The 22,729-nt window shown below is 36.8% G+C and overlaps 1 protein-coding gene across 1 annotated transcript in view; it reads left to right on the plus strand.

The window, feature by feature from the left end:
- Positions 1-22,729, plus strand: part of SLCO6A1 (solute carrier organic anion transporter family member 6A1) — a 112,899-nt gene that overhangs the window by 4,774 nt on the left and 85,396 nt on the right. The window contains exons 2-4 of the mRNA XM_055430376.2: positions 9,270-9,530; positions 15,563-15,745; positions 17,329-17,434. Coding sequence (XP_055286351.2) covers positions 9,270-9,530; positions 15,563-15,745; positions 17,329-17,434 — 550 coding nt within the window. The remainder of the gene's footprint in view (positions 1-9,269; positions 9,531-15,562; positions 15,746-17,328; positions 17,435-22,729) is intronic.

Genomic DNA, 22,729 nt, shown 5'->3' on the forward strand with positions numbered 1-22,729 from the left:
GGACAGGGAGGCCTGGTGTGCTGCGGTTCATGGGGTCGCAAAGAGTCGGACACAACTGAGCGACTGAACTGAACTGAACTGAAGCACTTGTGAAGGAAAAATGACAGACTTGGGTTTGTTAACTCTCAGCTCAAGTTTTCATTTGAAAATTCAAGGGCTCCCATGAAAGCCCTGAAATAAGCTATCACTTTTTTTAACCACATATTTATGGAAATCAAACACAAAATTAAATGTATGGATTAATGAATTGTGATGACAGTTGAAATCAAAATTTTGTCAAGTTTGTCCTGTGTCTTCCCATCTTTTATGTATCCAAGAAGAGTGTTATTTTTGCAGTCTATTCGGTTTGTTACTTAGGATATAGTGGTGACCTCTAAGTTCCTTAAACGTGGAACTGGAACTGTGTGTAAGTATTTGCGTGGACACATGTTTTCATTTCTCTGGAATTTATATCTAGGAGTGAAATTTCTGGATCAAATGCTACCTCTGTAGTTAAATTTTTCAGTATGCTGTAGGTATTGCATATATGTATTTCATCAGTTTGTGAAGTTCTCCTTCTTCTTCTCTCAAAGGAGTGTTTCATGTATTTTTGAATCATGTTTTCATCAAGTGTTTTTATTATTAAAAGGTCTTAGATTTTATCAAATGTTTTTCATCCTTTTGTTCATGTGGCTTTTGTTTTTAAAATTTAGTAAATTATAATGATTCATTTTCATATATTGAAATGAAATTAAGGAGACCTATGACTTTGGACGGGCTTCCCTGGTGGCTCAGAGGTTAAAGCGTCTGCCTCCAATGCGTGAGACCCTAGTTCGATCCCTGGGTCGGGAAGATCCCCTGGAGAAGGAAACGGTAACCCATTACAGTATTCTTGCCTGGAGAATCCCATGGATGGAGAAGCCTGGTAGGCTACAGTCCACGGGGTCGCAAAGAGTCGGACATGACTGAGTGACGGAATGGAATGGATGACTTTGGACACTTAAACTTGGTGAAATATTCAAAATAATCACAAACAGAGACAACTTATTTGAAGAGCTTTGTCCTGTAAAGTATTTGTCAAAGAAAGATTTTCTGAACTGAGTGTTAGGCTGAAATATTTTGGTGCAAAGCTATAACTAAAGATATTCTTTATTTAGTAGTGTTTTCTTTAGCTTCTTAGATACTTACATACTTATAAAGAGTGTTTTCTCCATGAAAATATTATGCTTTGCAATAAAGAGTCATTTGGAGGCCTTAACCACTTCAAAATTTATTATTTGTACATCTCTAAAACCTCACTCAGGCTAAGTGATTCACTAGAAGGACTCAGAGAAAGATGTTATACTCATGAATATAATTTATTATAGTGAAAGTATACACATTGAAATTAACAAAGGGAAAAGGCACATGAGACAATGTCCAGAAGAAACCAGGCCAAACTTCCATTGTCCATTCCCAGAGTAGTCACAGGGACTCCTTAATACTTTCAGCAACAATGTTTGACAACATTTGCAAAGAGTTCCCAATCAAGGAAGCTCAACCATGTGAGCCAGGGTATTCAGGGTTTTATTTTTTTTGAGAGGGGGGTCTCAGTCATATAAACATGCAACATCTGTGTGACTGACCTCAGCTACTCAGACTCTATTATCCCACCCCTCACACACAACAGGAAAGGCATTCACTGCAAATCATGTTGCTAACATAAGCTATCTGACCAAAATGGTACTTTGTGGCCCAAGGCCACCAGCATATAAAAAGTACTCTTATATGGCAGAATATTCCAAGGGCTCAGAGTCCTCTCCCAGGAACCTGCCAAAGACCAGTCCTGAAGCCAGGCCTTTTTTGAGTAACCCAGGCCTTCTGAGTTAACTCTTACTGCAAAGCTATAAAAGCAACTTTGTTTAATTAGTTAATCTTATAAGAACAATGAGAAATAGTTCAGTTTTGTTGCTCAGTCTTGTCTGACTCTGCGACCCCGTGAACTGCAACAGGCCAGGCCTCCTGTCCATCACCAATTACTGGAGTTTACCCAGACTCATGTCCATTGAGTCGGTGATGCCATCCAACCATCTCATCCTCTGTCGTCCCCTGCTCCTCCTACCATCAATCTTTCCCAGCATCAGGGTCTTTTCAGATGAGTCAGCTCTTCATATCAGGTGACCAAAGTATTGGAGATTAAGCTTCAACATCAGTCCTTCCAATGAACACCCAGGACTGATTTCCTTTAGGATGGACTGTTTGGATCTCCTTGCAGTCCACGGGACTCCCAAGAGTCTTCTCCAACACCACTGTTCAAAAGCATCAATTCCTTGGCACTCAGCTTTCTTTATAGTCCAACTCTCACATCCATACATGACTACTGAAAAAACATAGCCTTGACTAAGTGGAACTTTGTTGAAAAAATAATGTTTCTGACTTTTAATATGCTGTCTAGGTTGGTCATAACTTTCCTTCCAAGGAGCAAGCATCTTTTAATTTCATGGGTGCAATCACCATCTGCAGTGATTTTGGAGCCCCCAAATAATAAAGTCAGCTACTGTTTCCCCATCTCTTTGCCATGAGGTGATGGGACCAGATGCCATGATCTTGGTTTTCTGAATGTTGAGCCAACTTTTTCACTCTCCTATTTCACTTTCATCAAGAGGCTCTTTAGTTTTTCTTCACTTTCTGCCATAAGGGTGGTGTCATCTGAATATCTGAGGTTATTGATATTTCTCCTGGCAATCTTGATTCCAGCTTGTGCTTCCTCCAGCCTAGCATTTCTCAAGATGTACTCTGTGTATAATTTAAATAAGCAGGGTGACAATATACAGCCTTGATGTACTCCTTTTCCTATTTGGAACCAGTCTGGAACATGTCCAGTTCTAACTGTTGCTTCCTGACCTGTGGACAGGTTTCTCAAGAGTCAGGTCAGGTGGTTTGGTATTCCCATCTCTTTCAGAATTTTCCACAGTTTATTGTGATCCACACAGTCAAAGGCTTTGGCATAGTCAATAGTGCAGAAATAGATGTTTTTCTGGAACTCTCTTGCTTTTTCAGTGATCCAGCAGATGTGGCAATTTGATCTCTAGCTCCTCTGCCTTTTCTAAAACCAGCTTGAACATTTGGGGTTCACGGTTCACTTATTGCTGAAGCCTGGCTTGGAGAATTTTGAGCATGACTTTACTAGTGTGTGAGATGAGTGCAATTGTGTGGTAGTTTGAACATTTTTTGGCATTGCCTTTCTTTGGGATTGGAATGAAGACTGACCTTTTCCAGTCCTGTGGCCACTGCTGAGTTTTCCAAATTTGCTGGCATATTGAGTGTAGCACTTTCACAGCATCATCTTTCAGGCTTTGAAATAGCTCAACTGGAATTCCATCACCTCCACTAGTTTTGTTTGTAGTGGTGCTTCCTATGGCCCACTTGACTTCACATTCCAGGATGTCTGGCTCTAGGTGAGTGATCACACCATTGTGATTATCTGGATCATGAAGATCTTTTTTGTACAGTTCTTCTGTGTATTCTTGCCACCTCATCTTAATATCTTCTGTTTCTATTAGGTTCATACAATTTCTGTCCTTTATTGAGCCCATATTTGCATGAAATGCTTCCTTGGTAGCTCTAATTTTCTTGAAGACATCTCTATCTTTCCCATTCTATTGTTTTCCTCTATTTTTTTACACTGATCTCTGAGGAAGGCTTTCTTATCTCTTCCTGCTATTCTTTGGAAGTCTGCATTCAAATGGGTGTATCTTTCCTTTTCTCCTTTGCCTTTCACTTCTCTTCTTTTCACAGCTATTTGAAAGGCCTCCTCAGACAGCCATTTTGCTTTTTTGCATATCTTTTTCTTGGGGATGGTCTTGATCCCTGTCCCCTGTACAATGTCACGAACCTTCGTCCATAGTTCATCAGGCACTCTATCAGATCTAGTTTCTTGAATCTATTTCTCACTTCCACTGTATAATAGTAAGGGATTTGATTTAGGTCATACCTGAATGGTCTAGTGGTTTTCCCCACTTTCTTCAATTTAAGTCTGAATTTGGCAACAAGGAGTTCATGATCTGAGCCACAGTCAGCTCCTGGTCTCTTTTTTGCTGACTGTATAGAGCATCTCCATCTTTGGCTGCAAAGAATATAATCAATATGATTTCAGTGTTGGCCATCTGGTGGTATCCATGTGTAGAGTCTTCTCTGTTGTTGTTGGAAGAGGGTGTTTGCTATGACCAGTGTATTCTCTTGGCAAAACTCTCTTAGCTTTTTCCCTGCTTTATTCTGTATTCCAAGGCCAAATTTGCCTGTTACTCCAGGTGTTTCTTGACTTCCTACTTTTGCATTTCAGTCCCCTATAATGAAAGGACATCTGTTTTTGGTGTTAGTTCTAAAAGGTCTTGTAGGCCTTCATAGAACTATTCAGCTTCAGCTTCTTCAATGTTACTGGTTGGGGCATAGACTTGGATTACTGTGATATTGAATGGTCTGCCTTGGAAACAAACAGAGATCATTCTATCATTTTGAGATTCCATCTAAGTACTGCATTTCTGACTCTTTTGTTGACTCTGAGGTCTACTCCATTTCTTCTAAGGGATTCCTCCCACAGTAGTAGATATAATGGTCATCTGAGTTAAATTCACCCATTCTAGTCCATTTTCATTTAGTTAGAAATAAGATCATGTTAAAAACATATTCTTCGGAAAAATTATGAATCGAGGTGGCTAAGAAACAGGAGAAGGGGACGACAGAGAATGAGATGGCTGGATGGCATCACCGACTCGATGGACGTGAATTTGAGTGAACTCTGGGAGTTGGTGATGGACAGGGAGGCCTGGCATGCTGTGATTCATGGGGTCGCAAAGAGTCAGACATGATTGAGTGACTGAACTGAACTAAACTGAAGAAATCAGTTAAGTTATCTGATGTGTAACAGGAATAATATTCCTTTATCTTGTAAATATCATAATATATAATATAAATATATTTGAAAAGGGTTTTTACTAATTTTTGGCTTCATTAATGTAATAAAACTAGTTTGTCTATAAATTGCAAAAATTATATGATTTTTTAATGTAGTATTCCATACCAGGCATTGAGCCATGAAAAATACAAACAAATAAACCCTCAAAAATAGGAATCCAAAATTGGTTATCTGACCTGACTGGTCTTGAAAGTAATGAAAAAAACAGTATTTGTGCCTGTGGAAAATGGTACACTGGACGTCAATACGTGAAGTGACTTTAGAAGAGTTATTTAAAATGTTGCTGGGGTAAAGTTATTATTAGACTCAAGATTTTTGGAGACCAACAGCTGGTGCAGTTAACTCCTATCGTGTTATTATTGACTACAAAGTTTTTGAAATTGACTGTTTCTCACTTCACTGAGAATGTTACAGAAAGAAAATGAGAATTTTAGGGCATGATTAGAAAATGTGTGAGGTTCTCTGATGGTCCTGTGAGAATTTTCCCTTTTAGCCTCATACTGTGTATTTGGAACAATAGCAACCCTTATCCACACTTGCAGAATTACATCATAAGTTGAATTCATAAATTCATGTGATCTCATGTGTGAGAGTTGGGACATTGATTGGAGGAGAGTGGAACCCTGATAACTGGGCCAAAAGCATTAGTGTGGATTTCCATGAATCCAACAACTATAAACCCTGAATCCTGAACCTCCTTTCCCAGTATGGGCAACCATTCTTCTGTGTCTCAAAAAAGCAACTGCTTGCTTGAAGACACTGAATTTACTTCACCTGAGTTAAGGGAATACTGATTGCTCTCTTGACCCATCCTGCCTCTCATTGCTACTTGACTCATAGCTAGAATCAAATTCCAGCCTTCTTAGAATGACTAACATAAAATCTGTCATGGAATATAATATCTTATATACCCAAAATTTGCCTGCCACTTCAGCGATGCCTCTAGGGATATGCTGATCAGCATATAACTGATATGCTGCAGGGCTACCTCTTCTAAAATGAAGAAAAAGTTTCTTCATTTCTACCATATACTACTAAGAAAGAGCATAATCTTTGGTTAACCTGTGGTTTTTTGAAGGCTAAAGTATGCTACAGTATAATGTTATATGTAGCAGCATAGCCCTGAGAAACAGAGGAAAAAGGAAACCCTTCCAGTGGGCAAAACATTGGAGAGTATGTCTGATTGTCTGTATTGCTTAGTTACCATGCTGCCATTGTTAATGGTTTGACCGTTTGGTGACTAGTAAAGGGTTGGGTAAGTAGTATGTGTCTCTGAATGGGCCAAGTTATCCTATTTGAATGGTTCACCAAAAGAAATCCATTGCAAAGGAAGCTATCAATAATGAAGTAGATAGATGAACTATCCTGTGCATATTAGTCAGCCTCTTTTCCCTGCCACTGTATGTGTTCTCAATGGGCTCATATTTATAGTGATAATTGCATTAGAGATAAAGTTTATATGAGAGCTGCATGCAAGGATTTATCTTCACCAGAGCTGATCTGACTGTTGCATTTTCGAGTGCCTGAATTGCCACCAGGAAAATTCAATACAATTCAGGAAATAACTTCATTCCCTAGAGAAACCAACCAGCTCCCTAGAGGCAGGTTGATTATGTTGTTTGTTTAATTTCTCCCTTCTGAAATAGATGTTTAGATCTGGGTTCTTTTAGCACCATGGTTCTGCCAGAACAACCATAATTGGACTTTATGAGTGCCTCGTGCCCCATCATAGTTGTCTTATGTATTATCACATTGCTTTTAATGAAGGAACTCACCTTACAGCCAAAGAAGTACATCAAGGCGGTCATGTTCATGGAATTCACTGGCCTTACTACATAGCTCATGAACTAGAAACCCTTAGCTTTATAGATTGTTATATTGTCCTATTAAAGACTCAGATGAGGCTTCAGCTCGGAGACAGCAATCAAAAGTTTGGGTACTATCCTAAAGAGGGAGGCATATACTTTATTATAGTAACCTACATATGTGTTATCTGAGACCTAGAGGAAGAAGAAAGGGTGAATAATGGAAAAAGGAAGTTATGAATATCAACTGTGGTATATTCAGATTTAAATAAGATATGTAGCAACTGTGCATTTTTCTCTTGTTTTATGTGTACACACACATAAACATATATACATTTGTGTGTATTTCAATTTTTAAGTTTTTCTCTTCCTCTTTCCCTTACTATTTAACAGAACAGTATTACGGAAGAGAACTTTACAAATTTGTCTCTAGGTTGCAAAATATTCATGAATTAGAGGAGGAACAAATGCCCCAACCCCAGAGATGGACATAGTTACTAACAGGACATTCTTTGCCTTGGCCATTATCCTCCTTGGCCACATCTAAAAGGAGAGTTGAAAAAATTCGTTTAGGTACATAAAAATGTTTCTATCTTGTTTCTTGCTAATTTAGGTCTGTTAAACTGTGGTTCTAAGTCCGATTATGATTTCTTTTGCAGTATAGTTCCCTCACGGTTTTAGCTAGGCCTACATCTTTGCTTACTTATTTATTTACATATACCATTTATAACTTGCATCTCATTTTTATATTGAAGAAATGCATTCAGGTTTGTGATTGGATTGAAGAAGGGTGAGAATGACCTTTCTGGGGAAAGAGTGAGAACATTTTTGTTTGGAAGAATTATTATTGCGGCATATTTGGCAGAAGCATGATTATGTGGCTGTTAATGTGGTATGGAAGTTTAAACATGGAGAGAAGGGTGAAAATGTGTTCTGAGTAGTCCAGAGGGTGAGCTCTTGAAGTTGTTTGTCTGTTGCCCATAACCTCCATTGTTGCCCTTCTGGACTCTCTCCTGTTTCCAAGGGGACTGGCGGCCTGTAAACTATATTTACCAGACTTCCTTGGCAGTTGGCTTCCACTTAGGTGTTGCCAGTAAGAGGCTGCAGCAGAACATTTGAAAAAGGGGCAGGGGAAGCCTTTCTCTTTTTTCTCTCTCTATTCTGGTAATTTTGGCAACAGCAGCAGTACTGGGTAAGTGAGGCTCCTAGATTTATAGTCAACAGTGAATAGAGCTCCAGCAGCAACAATAGTGGAGGCTGCAGTGGCGCAGTACTTATGGGCACTGTCTCAAGCAACTACAAGAGCCATGGAGACAGCACGTGACTATGAGGTAGCCGGCTTTCATAGTATTATTAGGTGTGTGGGTCATGGCTTCCTGCAAGAGGCCATGATTGCAGTTCCAACAGCAGTAGCGGCAGCTGTAGCTGTTGCCACTCTAGTCATTACTCCAGTTAGTGGCATGTATTTCATGAGTTTTGATTAGTAACTTTCTTCTTTTCATTCCAACAAATGTATTACTTTTGTAACCAACCCCTAGATCAATTTCTTTCTGTTTCAAATATTTAATATGTTTATTTTTCCCAGATGGATGCTGAGTTATAGAAATGCACCTATATGGTACCATTTACTTAATGTTCAAAGACATGACAAATGATACTCTATATTGTCTAAGGATGTATATATGCATTGTCAAAAAAAGTGTTAAAATGCCTCGGAAGTGGTAAACTTCAAATATAGGATATGCGTTGTGGCATGAGAGTGAAGAATGTGTTTAGGGAGTACATGTGGAGTTTCAAGTATTTTGGTAAAATTTCATTTCCTATTCTGGATGGGAGATAAAAATATATTCATTATATTGTTATTTATTGCTTTTTAAGTGATTGAAGCATAATACATTGCAATAAAGATAAGTACTAAGTGAAATGATTAAAAAGAGCACATTCTTTAGTAAATTACCCATAAATATGGTTTAAAAATAGTTACAAAAAAGTTCAATAGCAAATCATAGGGGTTAGGAGAATACTCTTGAGTGTCTCTTGGACTGCAAGGAGATCCAACCAGTCCATCCTAAAGGAAATCAGTCCTGGATGTTCACTTGAAGGACTGATGCTGAAGCTACAGTACTTCGGCCACATGATATGAAGAACTGACTCATTGGAAAAGACTATGATGCTGGGAAAGATTGGAGGCAGGAGAAGGGGATGACAGAGAATGACATGGTTGGATGATATCACTGACTTGATGGACATGAGTTTAAGGAAGCTCCGGGAGTTGGTGATAGACAGGGAGCCCTGGTGTGCTGCAGTCCATGGGGTCACAGAGTCAGACACGAACTGAACTGACCTGAAGTCTTATTAGTATTTTGGAAAAGACGTTATTAAGCTTTTATAGATCTTAAGCATTCAGAGTACTTTAAAATAAAGTTAAATCATTGTAATTGTTTTTTAATGATTATAATGATGATCTATTTTGTCTTTATAAAGATCATTTAATGCATGTTATTGTTTCTTTTTTTCTTTTTACATTTTAGGTGTTGTGTTTGGTCTTGTAGATCTGAGCACCGACAGTTTTAAGAAGGAAAATAATTTGAACATCATTGAAAATATATTCTTGTCATTGACTTACGATATTTCATCCTGCCTGGTAGTAGTGTTTATAGCATACTATGGCGGGAAAGGAAACATACCAAGATGGATTACAGTTTCCTCCTTCTTAGTAGGATCTGGATCACTCTTATTTGCTTTTCCATACTTTAGTGTCGAAGATTCTCAAATGAAGGTAGAATTTGAAGGTAAGATTTTAAAAGATACTGTCATCCATCGAATCATTATTCATTTAAACCATTGGCTGTAGGAACTTAATATAAACAGTGATACTTGTCTATACATTCACTCATTTGTATCTGTTTATGTGATCAAGTTTACTAAGCTAATTAATTGTGGCCATTCTTCCATCTTCTTATGAACACATATCCTTTCATCTAAGAGAAGGGCCTAGGAAGATGAAAGAATATTTAGGACAGTATTTGGGATAATTATTTCATGACGTTGTTTTTCTTCTGTCAATTTTCATATATATTATAAATCTTTTGAGAACTTCAGTGATTTCTTATGTCTTCTACAATATATATTTTAACTGATCCCTTTATTTTGACCTCAACACATGTATATAAACACAAAGGCAAAGATAAACATACTTACACAGACATACTCAAAAAGTCAGAACTTTTCTAGCTATTTCTACCATTTCAAAAATGGGTGCTGCCCTTTGGCATAGGACTTTGAAAAGATAGGTGGCATCTTTGCTTTCTTAATTTTTTCTGATTTATTCTACATTTTTTAAAATCTACACCTAGTAGATAAAAAATACTATTTGAAGTTTTAAAGTACTATTTTTGACACTTTTATGTCAGGTACTTTCCTTTTGTGTATAGATGTGTAAAAGTGTTGAAATGCATTTACCCATTTGTAAACTTTAGACTGGGCTTAAGCATGAAATGATGGAAAAGGCATGAAGATATCTTTATGTATGTGTATGTGTGTATATGTGTATATACATGTTAATGATGTTTAAAAGTATGTTTAAGATGTGCGTTTGTAACATAAATAAAAATAGTTCATATTAAATATAATAATTTATGTATTAAGATATTATTATACTATAATTCATATTATAAACAATAATATGTATCATATATCACTAATTTATGAGGTATATAATGTTCACATATATTTATAATCTTTATATTTATAGAATGTATATAGAATAAATACATTTATTAATTTATAGGATATATTTGTAATATCTTTATTGTATTTATAGAATAGACAGCTAATTGAATTAGAAGATGACTTATGGAAAGAAGGGAATGGAGAACATTTTGCTCCTGATTTTCCTTTAACCCTGCTGATCAGAAAGAATGAAAAGTTAGGAAGCACTGCTTGAGATATTAAAAATGCTGCTTGATGAGTCCTTAGGAGTAATGAGAGTAGAAATAGTATAGTCGTTCTTCCTTTGTCTTCTTTATATTATCTAGATCCCACGTATTTTATTTTCTGCTTGTGATTAGGAACATGAAATTTATCTAACAACACTCATTCACTGTGTTGACTGGGTAGCCCTTTGCTTGGTCTTAGAAAACAGAAATAAAGTAAATGAGTGATCTTTGCAAGTATCAGTGCCCATTTTATCCATCCGTCTATGTCACTATTTTGCTCATTTTGTTTAGAAGTTTAGTGTTTACATAACTGATTTCCTGCACTATGCCCGCAATTCAGTTTCCATATGTATATATTTTAAATTTCTTTATCTTGTTTCATCCTTTTTTGGGGACAGTCCATCTCTTCCTCTTTTCTGAATGTCTCTCCTGTTCTATTTGGTCTGTATTCCCAGTTACCTGCCATACTCATCTTCCTGTATGACTGGTCTGAAGCTTGAAGTAGTCCGTTTACCACCACCTCGCACTCCCTTTCTCTGCCCCTCTACCTTGTCTCAGTTTTCAGTACTCACAGTAAGTTGGTCTTCACCCCCATGTCCTAATTAGCACGTAGAAATCACAAGGATTTCCACCAAATCCTTGAGGAGTTAAAACTGATTTCCCCTCTAGGACATGAGCACAGTTGTATCACACCCTGGTCTTCAGTGTCTAAATCTCTACGTGTAATTGAATACCCACCACATCAGTGGTTTCAGTACACTGTAAGTTTACTAAGAACTTCCTAAATATCTCTTGTCTTGCTCTCTGATTATATCCACTAGTTCTCCTAGCTCACTCATGTGACCGAGACTCCAGTTCTCGCCTTTCATTGAAACTTTTAGTATATTGACATCTACTTTCTCCCTTTATCAGGCTCTCCTTGTTGTTACTTTCTTTCATTTGTAGCTTGTTTTGTGTCCCTTAATATGACATGTTAGAGTATTGCAAACACACTCTAATGATCATACTAAGCTCTCTGTCTCATTGTCCTTTCTCGTTCCTGGTCTGGAAAACTTTTGATCCAACCATATACCTCTCTTTTATATCTATACCTGGCCTGCTGATGAGTATTTTAGAGAGAAAAATCACACAAGAGGACTTCTTAGTCCCACAATAAATTTGCTACTTTCAACCTCAGTTATATTCTCAAATGGATCTATTCCACTGACTTTTTTTTTTAACTCCCTTCTGTAATTCACAACAAAGATTTTCGATTTTCCTCATGTCTTAGTTTGGGCTGCCATAGCAAAAACATCATAGACCGCTATAGCAAAAACATTTCTCACAGCTCTGAAGGCTGAGAGTTCAAGATCCAGGTGCCAACTGATTCATTTCCCGGTTATGTTCTCATATAACAGAGAGAAAGAGAGCAAGCCCTCATGTGTCCTCTCTTCTTATAAGGGTACCAATCCCACTCATGAGGGTCCTACTTTCATGAGCTACTTACTATTCAAGATCCCACATCTCCAAATGTCATCACATTGGGGATTAGGGTTTCAACATATGAAACTCTAAACATTCAGCCTATAACATCTCACTTAACTCTTACTTTTTGTGTTGGATGGAAAATACCGCCATAATAGAAATTTCCCTTAATTTTTTTCCCATAGAAACTATAATTTCACCTATAACTTCATATTGACACTCTTCTTCCTTCCTGTTAAAATGGAAGAGCTGTCCTCCCACTAAACATCCTGTGCTCTTTTAACTCCATGGGGACTTTATTCCATGGGTGGTCTCCTTGCCCCTCTTGCTGCAACTTCTCTTTTGCTTCTCACGTATTGGCATTTAAACGTGCTCAGGTTTTTTCCTATTCTTAAACAACTGAAACAACAATAGACATAACCAACAGTGTCCCTTAGCACAACTTCTCATTTCCTTTGAAATTTTTGGAAAGAATTCCAGAATGCTTTCTGGCTTTATCTCATATTCTTCACTCAACCCACTTTAACATGGCCCTCACCATAAACACTGCAACAGATATATTTTCACCAAACTATATTCATAATTTGTTATTTAATATAAATAAAAGTTTTTTTTTAAATTATATTTCTTGCCTGCCACCCTCCTTCTTGAAATTATAGTCCAATCAAAGGATATTTTTTAAGATGAAGAAGGGTACCAAAAGATTAGTTGTATCCTACTGGTGGAAACATTTGTTTTCAAATGTTGGACATTTGAATCCCAGGCCCATGATCCTTAGGAGAAGGAAAACAAGTTGAATTTCCTAGGAGAAGCCAAGAGTGGTCAAGTAGGGACATATTTGATTATCAGGAGGGTGAAGGGCCTAGTTGAGTTTAACAATCATGCATTCAAAGTGAGATTTGCCTCGTTGTGTGTTTCCCTCCAGCCACATTCCGCTTTAAATGTGTAGGTGTAGACTAGGGAACAGAGTTTAATTTGACTGAAAGGCTGAAATTTTACTAAGGGATTGCATGATATAAAAGAGAACAAAGGTATTAAAAGTGCTAAGATGACTATGAAAAAAGTAAGGTGATGGAGGTGACATTGAGAGAGTGAAACAGAGTGGGCTCAGTGGGTTGATTATAGGTCCTGGTGGGTTTTAAGGCGTGCAGCAACTTGGTTTCTAGAAGGAGTGACCTGGAAAAGCAGAAATAGTTTGAGTGTAGGATGCTTGGAATTGCAATTAAGGAAGGTTTGTAGTTATTTTTTCCGAAAGTTTAAAATGAATAGCTAAGGTAAATGGAGTACAAGTACATGGACAGAATGAAATTCAAGAAACTAAGAGGCTAGGGTGTTGAAAATGTTAGATTGATTGTGATATCACCACTAGTTAATACATTTATGTAAAATTGAATCATTAGTGGTTTGGATCACAGTTCTAGAAACCTCCTCCCATTTGACATGTGGATACTGGACCAGCTGAAAAATTCCACTTGTGTACTCTTATGCAATCTGTACTTTCACCAGTTTCGAAAAAGCAAGAGAGTTCCAGAAAAACATCTATTTCTGCATTATTGAGTTTGCCAAAGCCTTTGACTGTGTGGATCACAATAAACTGTGGAAAATTCTGAAAGAGATGGGACTACCAGACCACCTGACCTGCCTCTTGAGAAACCTGTATGCAGGTCAGGAAGCAAGAGTTAGAACTGGACATGGAACAACAGACTGGTTCCAAATAGGAAGAGGAGTACATCAAGGCTGTATATTGTCACCCTCCTTATTTAACTTTTATGCAGAGTACATCATGAGAAACGCTGGGCTGGAAGAAGCACAAGCTGGAATCAAGATTGCAGGGAGAAATATCAATAACCTCAGATATGCAGATGACACCAACCTTATGGCAGAAAGTGAAGAAGAACTAAAGAGCCTCTTGATGACAGTGAAAGAGGAGAGTGAAAAAGTTGGCTTCAAGCTCAACATTCAGAAAACTAAGATCATGGTATCCGGTCCCATAACTTCATGAGAAATAGATGGGGAAACAGTGGAAACAGTGGCTGACTTTATTTTTCTGGGCTCCAAAATCACTGCAGATGGTAATTGCAGCTGTGAAATTAAAAGATGCTCATTCCTTGGAAGGAAAGTTATGACCAACCTAGACAGCATACTAAAAAGCTGAGACATTCCTTTCCAACAAAGGTTCATCTCGTCAAGGCTATGGTTTTTCCAGTAGTCATGTATGGATGTGAGAGTTGGACTGTGAAGAAAGCTGAGCACCAAAGAATTGATGCTTTTGAACTGTGGTGTTGGAGAAGACTCTTGAGAGTCCCTTGGACTGCAAAGAGATCCAACCAGTCCATCCTAAAGGAGATCAGTCCTGGGTGTTCTTTGGAAGGACTGATGTTGAAGCTGAAACTGCAATACTTTGGCCACCTGATGCAAAGAGCTGACTCATTTGAAAAGACCCTGATGCTGGGAAAGATTGAAGGCAGGAGGAGAAGGGGATGACAGAGGATGAGATGGCTGGATGGCATCACCGACTCAATGGACATGGGTTTGGGTGGACTCCGGGAGTTGGTGATGGACAGGGAGGCCTGGCGTGTTGCGGTTCATGGGGTCGCAAAGAGTCAGACATGACTGAGTGACTGAACTGAACTAATATTAAGAACATTTTGTTAAATAGACACAATTAAATCAAAATAGACACAATCAGAATGATCTAATAGCATTGCTTGGATCTACCAATCTACAACAAATGTAATTCCAACAAATATTTGTTGACTATTGATCTACAGTCATGTGAACTTGAGAAAGCATAAGAAATGGAATGTCACTTCAAATAATTCAAAATATAGTATATTGCTATATAATGAGTAACTCTAATTTAGAGAAATTTTATTGTATAATGCCTTGTCCTTATGACCTGTATTCAAGAAGTTAGTGGGTTTAAAATGGAAAACTATTTAGTGACATGAAGTTAACGTGAAGATTGCTGAAGAAGTTGATCTATAATTAATCTCAGAAAGTAATCTTTAGTAATTCAGATAACTTAGGACATCAGAAATACTTTTGTTCTGGGGTAGAAACTTAGGAGTACCAGATGCCAAATTTAAGAGGAATATGTATGTGTGGCTATGTATACATGCTTATGCACACATAAATGTGTTTACACATACAATCATGCAATAAAGATTTATATTTGGTTTGTAGTATGTGCATCTTTTCCAGTATTCACACAAATATTCTTTTATCATTGCTTTTTTCTGAGAACATGACGATTTACTGTAGAACTACTACATTCAATATAAATGAGATGTTAACTAAAATTAAAGCATTATGGTAGAAATAGCTTATAAAAGGTAAAACATTTCATAGAAGACACTGCATATTTGTTGTATGTTTAACTTTTGACCCATTTAACAAAAATGTAATTATCTTTTCAAAAGATATTTGCCAAGAAGTGAAGATTGTCAAACCTTGCTCGAAAACTTCATTATTCCAATCAAACTACATGACTTTCTTCATCCTTGGGCAGAGTGTGCAGGGAATAGCAGCCATACCTCTTTATATCCTTGGAGTAACCTTTATTTATAACAGCGTTGCCACACACTCAGCTGGTATTTATCTAGGCAAGTTTTTTTCCTTGTAATATGATTTTTGTATATTTATATCTTATCAAACTATTTAGGCTGTAGTTCATTTCTCTAGGAAATAACTCAAATTACAAGATTAAATTGCTTGAATATTTGTATGCTTAAACTTTGAAGATATAGTGGGGTTTGCTGCCATCATGTCCTTAAGGGAATGAAAACATCGTTTTATGCTTCCTCAGAACTAGATTCAGTGCACTGCTGAAATAATTATTACTGTACTAAGCTCACTACATATACCAACTAAGTCTTTTTGGAGGGCTTTGACATTTTGAAGTTAATGACTTTGTAACAGTTCTTGTTATAATCTTATTCATCCTATCAAGGGCAAGAGTGACATGCTATTTAGTTAGCTACAGTGTAGAATCCACTTTGATAATACTTCATGCTAGTGTGTCATACAAAAAGTAACCCTGAGCATATCTCACAATAATCTGTACTCCTTTATACTGTAATAGCTTCTGGTCCCGGTAGATCATCTATTTGTACAGGGTTATCTAACTTTCCTTTTTGAAAAAAAATTAAGTTTGTTTTTACATACCTATTGTGAAGGTGACTTAACAGAAAATAACATTTTACACCAAGATAATACTTTTTCCACCAGAGATAAGGAAAGTCATGTCAATAAACTAAAATAGATGACATTCATATTTATGCTTGCTTTTAGAACAAAATTACACCAATTTATTAGTGTTTGACTGATGGTAGCAACAAATCTGTTTTGCTTTTAGTTTTACAGAATAGCAATTAAAAGCATACATGTATATATTACAGAGAATAGATTATTATTACCTCCTCCCTCCCTGGCAGCTAAAGTGAAGGATGCAAAAATGATGTTTATATTGAAATATCCTCTTGCTTTAGTACCACAAATTAAAGTGAAATACTTTTGAATTATATTAAATATATGTATGTTTATTTATATTAACATATATTAAATGTTACAGTGAATTATAAAATTATCTGAATTTCTCTATGTGCTTTGAGTAATATGCACGAATAATTTTATGTGTCAGCTTGGCTAGGTTATGACAACTAGTCCTTTCGTCAAACACCAGTCTAGATATTTCTGTGATATGTTTTAGATGTGACCAGTATTTATAGTCAGTAGGCTTTGAGTCAAGATTACCCAAATAATATGGGTGAGCACTGTCCAATCAGTTGAAGCCTTGCAGTACAGACAGGTTTCCCAAGAAAGAAACAATTCTGTCTCCAGAGTGCAGTGTACAAACTGAGTTTTCCCATCCTACTGGCCTGCCCTGTGGATTTAACGTTATGAACTCAAGACTGTAACATTAACTCCTACCTGAATTTCCAGCCTGAGAGCCTGCCCTACAAATTTGGACTTGCCAGCCCTACAATTTCATGAGCCACTTCCTTGAAGTCTCTGTCTGTCTCTGTCTCTCTTTCTCTCTATATATTCTATTTGTTCTGTTTCTTTGGAGACTAACAAAGTATGCAATGAAGCTTTCAGAAGTAACCCATTTCAATTAGATAATGTTTATCATTTTACAACAAAGCTGGGTTATGTAGTTATTTGATGTTCAGTATTCATTTTATAGGCATTGTGGAAGCTGTAGGAATACTCGGATATTCTTTGGGTTATACTATAGGAGCACCCCTAATTAAGGTCTCTGTGCTATATGAGAATAGTACTTTCGAGAAAAGGTAAGCTGTTTTTTTTTTCCTTTCTTTCTGGTTTACATTGTATAAAATATTTATTGAATAGATACTATAGCTTATAAATGTATATTTGACTTATAATAATTATATTTTTTAAAGTATATAAATGTGACTAGTATGCACATATATGTACATATAAATATATCTAAAATACACTTTGCTGTTTGAAATATAATTTAAAAAGTGACTTATGATGACAGCCTTACTACTAATTCTGCATATAGTTTTATTTAATTGTGGCAAGAAACACATAGTATAAAATTTACCAGTCTAACCATTTTTAAGTGTATAATACAATAATGTTAGCTATATGCATAATATTGTGCAGCATATCTCTAAAATTTTTTTTGTCTTGCAAAGCTGAAACTATATCCATTATACAATTGGGACCTCCCTGGCAATCCAGTGGTTAAGACTCTGAGCTTTCACTTCAGGGGGCACAGGTTCAATCCCTGCCAGAGAATTAAGATTCCATATACTGTGCAGCACAGCCAAAAAAAAAAAAAAATCTAAAAAAACATAAGAAATGATGCTCATTACACAACAATGTGCCACTTCCCTCTTCCCCTCAGCCACTGTTTACTTTCTGTTTCTAAGAGTTTGACTACTTTAGATACCTTCCATAAATGGAATCATGAAGTAATTGTCTTTTTATGACTGGCTTATTTCACTTAGGATAATGTCTTCGAGACTCATCCATGTTGTGGCATATAACAGTATTTCCTTCTGTTTTAAGGATAAATAATATTTCACTGTATGTATGAACCACATTTTCTTTGTCAGTTTACCTTTAGGTTGCTTCAACATGAATGTGTCAATATCTCTTTGAGATTCTATCTTTTAATATTTTGGGGATATATATAGCCAGATTATTAGATTGTATGGTATTTCTAATTTTAATTTTTTTGAGGAACTTCCATATTGTTTTCCACAGTGTCTGTATCATTTTACATTCCCACTAATACTGCATAAATGCTTCCAGTTTCTCATTATCTTTGCCATTACTTATTATTTTCTCTTTTTTAAAATGGCTATCCTAGCAGGTGTGTAGGAGGTGATATTTTGTTGTGGTTTTGATTTTCATTTTCCTGATGATTAGTGATGTTCACATACTTGTTGGTCATATGCATATCTTCTTTGGAGGAATATCTATTCAAGTCCTTTGCACATTTTTAAAATCAGATTTTTGTTCTTATTGAGTTGACACAATTCTTTCTATATTTTGGATATTAGCCTTACTCCAGATAAATGGTTTGCCTATATTTTCTCCCATTCTGTAGTTTCTCTGTTCACTCTGTTGTTTCCTTTGCTGTCCAGTTTAAGTTCAATGTAGTCCCATTGCTCTAATCTCATTTTTGTTGCCTGTGCTTTTGATGTTATATCAAAAATTAATTCCCAAAACCAACACCATGAAGCTTTGCTCATATATTATCTTCTGGGAGCTTTATTGTTGCAACTTTTATGTTTAGATATTTAATCCATTTTGAGTTATTTTCATATATATTGTAAGGAAAGCATCCCACTTCATTATTTTGCACATGGATATTCAGTTTTTCCAGCACCATTTATTCAAGAGGTTATCCTTTCCTTGTTGTATATTCTTATTCTTCTTGTAAAATATGATTTGTCTAATGTTTATGAGAATATATTACTTGGATCTTTATTCTCTTCCATTGTTCTAGATTCTGGCTTTATACCTGTACCATACTGTTTTGATTACTATAGCTTTGTAATATATTTTGAAACCAGGACATATGAAGCCTCTGACTTTGTTTTTTCTTTCTCAGGATTGTTTGACTGTTTGGGGTCTTTTGAGATTCCATATGATATTTTAGGATTTTTTTCTAATTCTGTGAAAAATTCTATTGGGGTTTTGATAGGGATTGCATTGAATCTGTAGGTCACTTTGGGTATTAAGGGCATTTTAGCAATACTGAGTTAAAGATCTATAAGCATGTTTTTCTTCCATTTATTGGTATCTTCTTTAATTCTTTCAGCAATGTTTTGGAGTTTTCAGCGTACAAGTCTTTGCCTTGCATGTTGCTCATTGTTAGTGTATAGAATCACACTTGAGTTGTATTAACTTTGTATCCTGCAACTTTGCTGAATTCATTTATTAGTTCTAACAGTTTTTTTCTTTGGAGTGTTTAGCATTTTCTCAGAAGTTCATATCATCTGCAGACAGAGATAATTTTACCTCTTCCTTCCAATATGGATGTCTTTTATTTCTTTTTCCTGCCTATTTGTTTTGGCTAGAATTTGAGTGTTATGTTGAATAGAAGTGGTAAAAGTAGGTAGGTATCTTTACCTTGTTCCGGATATTAGAGGGAGAACTTTCAGTTTTTCACATTGAATACAATATTAGAAATGGGCTTTTCATATATAGCTTTTATTATGTTGGGGTAATTTCCTTCTGTTCCTAGTTTGTTGAGTGTTTTTTATAATGAAATGGTGTTAAACTTTGTTGAATGCTTTTTATGAATCCTTTAAGATGATCATGTGCTTTTGTCCTTTATTCTATTAATGTGGTATATCGCATTAACTGATAATTATATGTTGACTTTTTGTTGCATTCTGTAATACATATAGCTTCTTTTAACAATACTAGAAAATATTCCCAGGGAAAAGGAAACATTTAAATGTGTGAATATGAAGTTCTCTTATTGAAATGAGAAAAAGGATAGCCACTATATTACAGCTCCACTCAACAGTGGCCTTGAAATACAGGAAATCATTCTAGTGAATGTCGGGCTGTTGACCACTTAGCATAGAAGGGATGCCCTGAGGTATGCTACGCTTAGTTGCTCAGTCATGTCTGACACTTTGCAACCCCATGGACTGTAGCCTGACAAGTTCCTCTGTCCATGGGCTTCTCCAGGCTAGAATACTGGAGTGGGTTGCCATACCCTCCTCCAGGGGATCTTCCTAACCCAGGGATTGAACCAAGGTCTCCTGTATTTTAGGCGGATACTTTACCTTTTGAGCCAACAGAGAAGCCCAAGAATACTGAAGTAGGTAGCCTTCTTCAGGGGAACTTCCTGACCAAGGAATCAAATGGGGTCTCCTGCACTGCAAGAGGATTCTTTACCAGCTGAGCCACCCAGGAGGTATAAATTTATACTAATTTTTATAGGTATTCAGTTCAGTTCAGTCGCTCAGTTGTGTCCAACTCTTTGTGACCCCATGACTGCAGCACACCAGGCCTCCCTGACAATCACCAACTCCGGGAGTTTACCCAAAACTCATGTCCATTGAGTCAGTGATGCCGTCCAACCATCTTCTCCTCTGATACTAAATTTATACTGAGGTATAAGTTTATACTAATGTATGGTTGGGTAGCCAGGGAGTTAGAGCAATATAAAAAATATGTAATCAGGAGAATATGTAGATGAGCCTCTTGCTACTAGCACATGAAAATGGTATGCATTTTGTAAGAGGCACTTTAGCAGTTGGACAAGGTGACTCATCCTGTCAATGTTAATCAACCTCTCTCATTTTTTTCTAACCACTCTAAATTCTTCCTCAGTAAGCTCATGTGAAAGGAGCTGGTGAGAGTAATGATGACTTTACATAAATGCACTACTTGTCATACAAATCTGTCAACAAAATATTTACCAGGATATAATTACTAATATTGCTGATTGTCCAATTCATCAATAGTAGTGGTAAACTGTGAGTTCCTGACATGATACTTCCATCATGAGACAAGCTTTTATCAGATTGATTACTTTGTCATCAGGTTGGCCCTCCATTAACCTAGAGATTTGTCTTTATAGGGAAAGATACACATCCTGGTTATGTTCTTTGCAGCCAAAGATGTAGAAACTCTACAGACAGTAAAATCAAGACCCGGAACTGACTGTGGCTTAGATCACGAACTCTTTATTGCAAAATTCAGGCTTAAATTGAGGAAAGTGGGAGAAATATTTAGGCTATTCAGGTATGAGCTAAATCAAATCCTTTATGATTATACAGTGGAGGTGATGAATAGATTCCAGGGATTAGATCTGGTAGAGAGAGTGCCTGAGAACTATGGATGGAGGTTCATACATTGTATAGGAGGTAGTGACCAAAACCATCCCAAAGAAAAAGAAATGCAAGAAGGCAAAGTTGTTTTCTGAGGACGCTTTACAAACAGCTGAGGAAAGAAGAGAAGTGAAAGGCAAGGGCAAAAGAGAAAGACACGCCCAACTGGATGCAGGTACAGGGAATAGCAAGGAGAGAGAAGGCATTCTTAGGTGAACAGAGAGATAGAGGAAAACAACAGAAGGAAAGAACTATAGACCTCGTCAAGAAAACTGGAGATATCAAGGGAACATTTCATGCAAGGATGGGCATGGTAAAGGACAGAAATGGTAAGGCCCTAACAGCAGGAGAAGAGATTAAGAAGAGATGGCAAGAGCACAGAAAGTGTCTTCATGTCCTGGATATCCACCTTGATGTGGTCACTCACCTAGAGCCAGATATCCTGCAGTGTAAAGTCAAGTAAAGCTAGTGGAAGTGGTGGAATTTCAGCTGAACTATTTAAAATCCTAAAAGATGATGCTGTTAAAGTGCTGCACTCAGCACTGTACATCAGCAGATTTGGAAAACTCAACAGTGGTCACAGGACTGGAAAAGGTCATTTTTTCATTCCAGTCCCAAAGAAGGGCAATGCCAAAGAATGTTCAAACTACAGTTGAATTGCAGTCATTTCATGTGCTGGCAAGGTTATGCTCAAAATCCTTCAAACTAGGCTTCAGCAGTATATGAACTGAGAACTTCCAGATGTACAAGCTGGGTTTCAAAGAGGCAGAGGAACCAGAAATTAAATTGCCAACATTTGTTGGATGATGGAGAAGGCAAGAAACTTCCAAAGAAACATCTGCTTCTGCTTCCTTGACTACACTGAAAACTGTGTGTGTATCACAATAAACTGTGGAAAATTCTTAAAGAGATGGAAGTACTAGACCACCTTACCTGCCTCCTGAGAAACCTGTTTACAGGTTAAGAAGCAACAGTTAGAACTGGCCATGGAACTACTGAATTATTGTCACCATGCTTATTTAACTTCTATGCAGAGTACATCATGTGAAATGCCAGGCTGGATGAATCACAAGCTGGAATCAAGATTGCAGGCAAAAAAATCAACAACTTCAGGCCTACAAATGTTACCATTCTAATGGCAGAAAGTGAAGAGGAACTAAAAAGTGTCTTGATGAAGGTGGAAGAGAAGAGTGAAAAAGCTGGCTTGAAACTCAATGTGAAAAAAGCTAAGATCATGGCATCCAGTTTCATCAG

The sequence above is a fragment of the Moschus berezovskii genome, chromosome 8, assembly GCF_049115385.1.
Source record: "Moschus berezovskii isolate FMDL1 chromosome 8, NW_MosBer_1.0, whole genome shotgun sequence".
NCBI lineage: Eukaryota > Metazoa > Chordata > Mammalia > Artiodactyla > Moschidae > Moschus > Moschus berezovskii.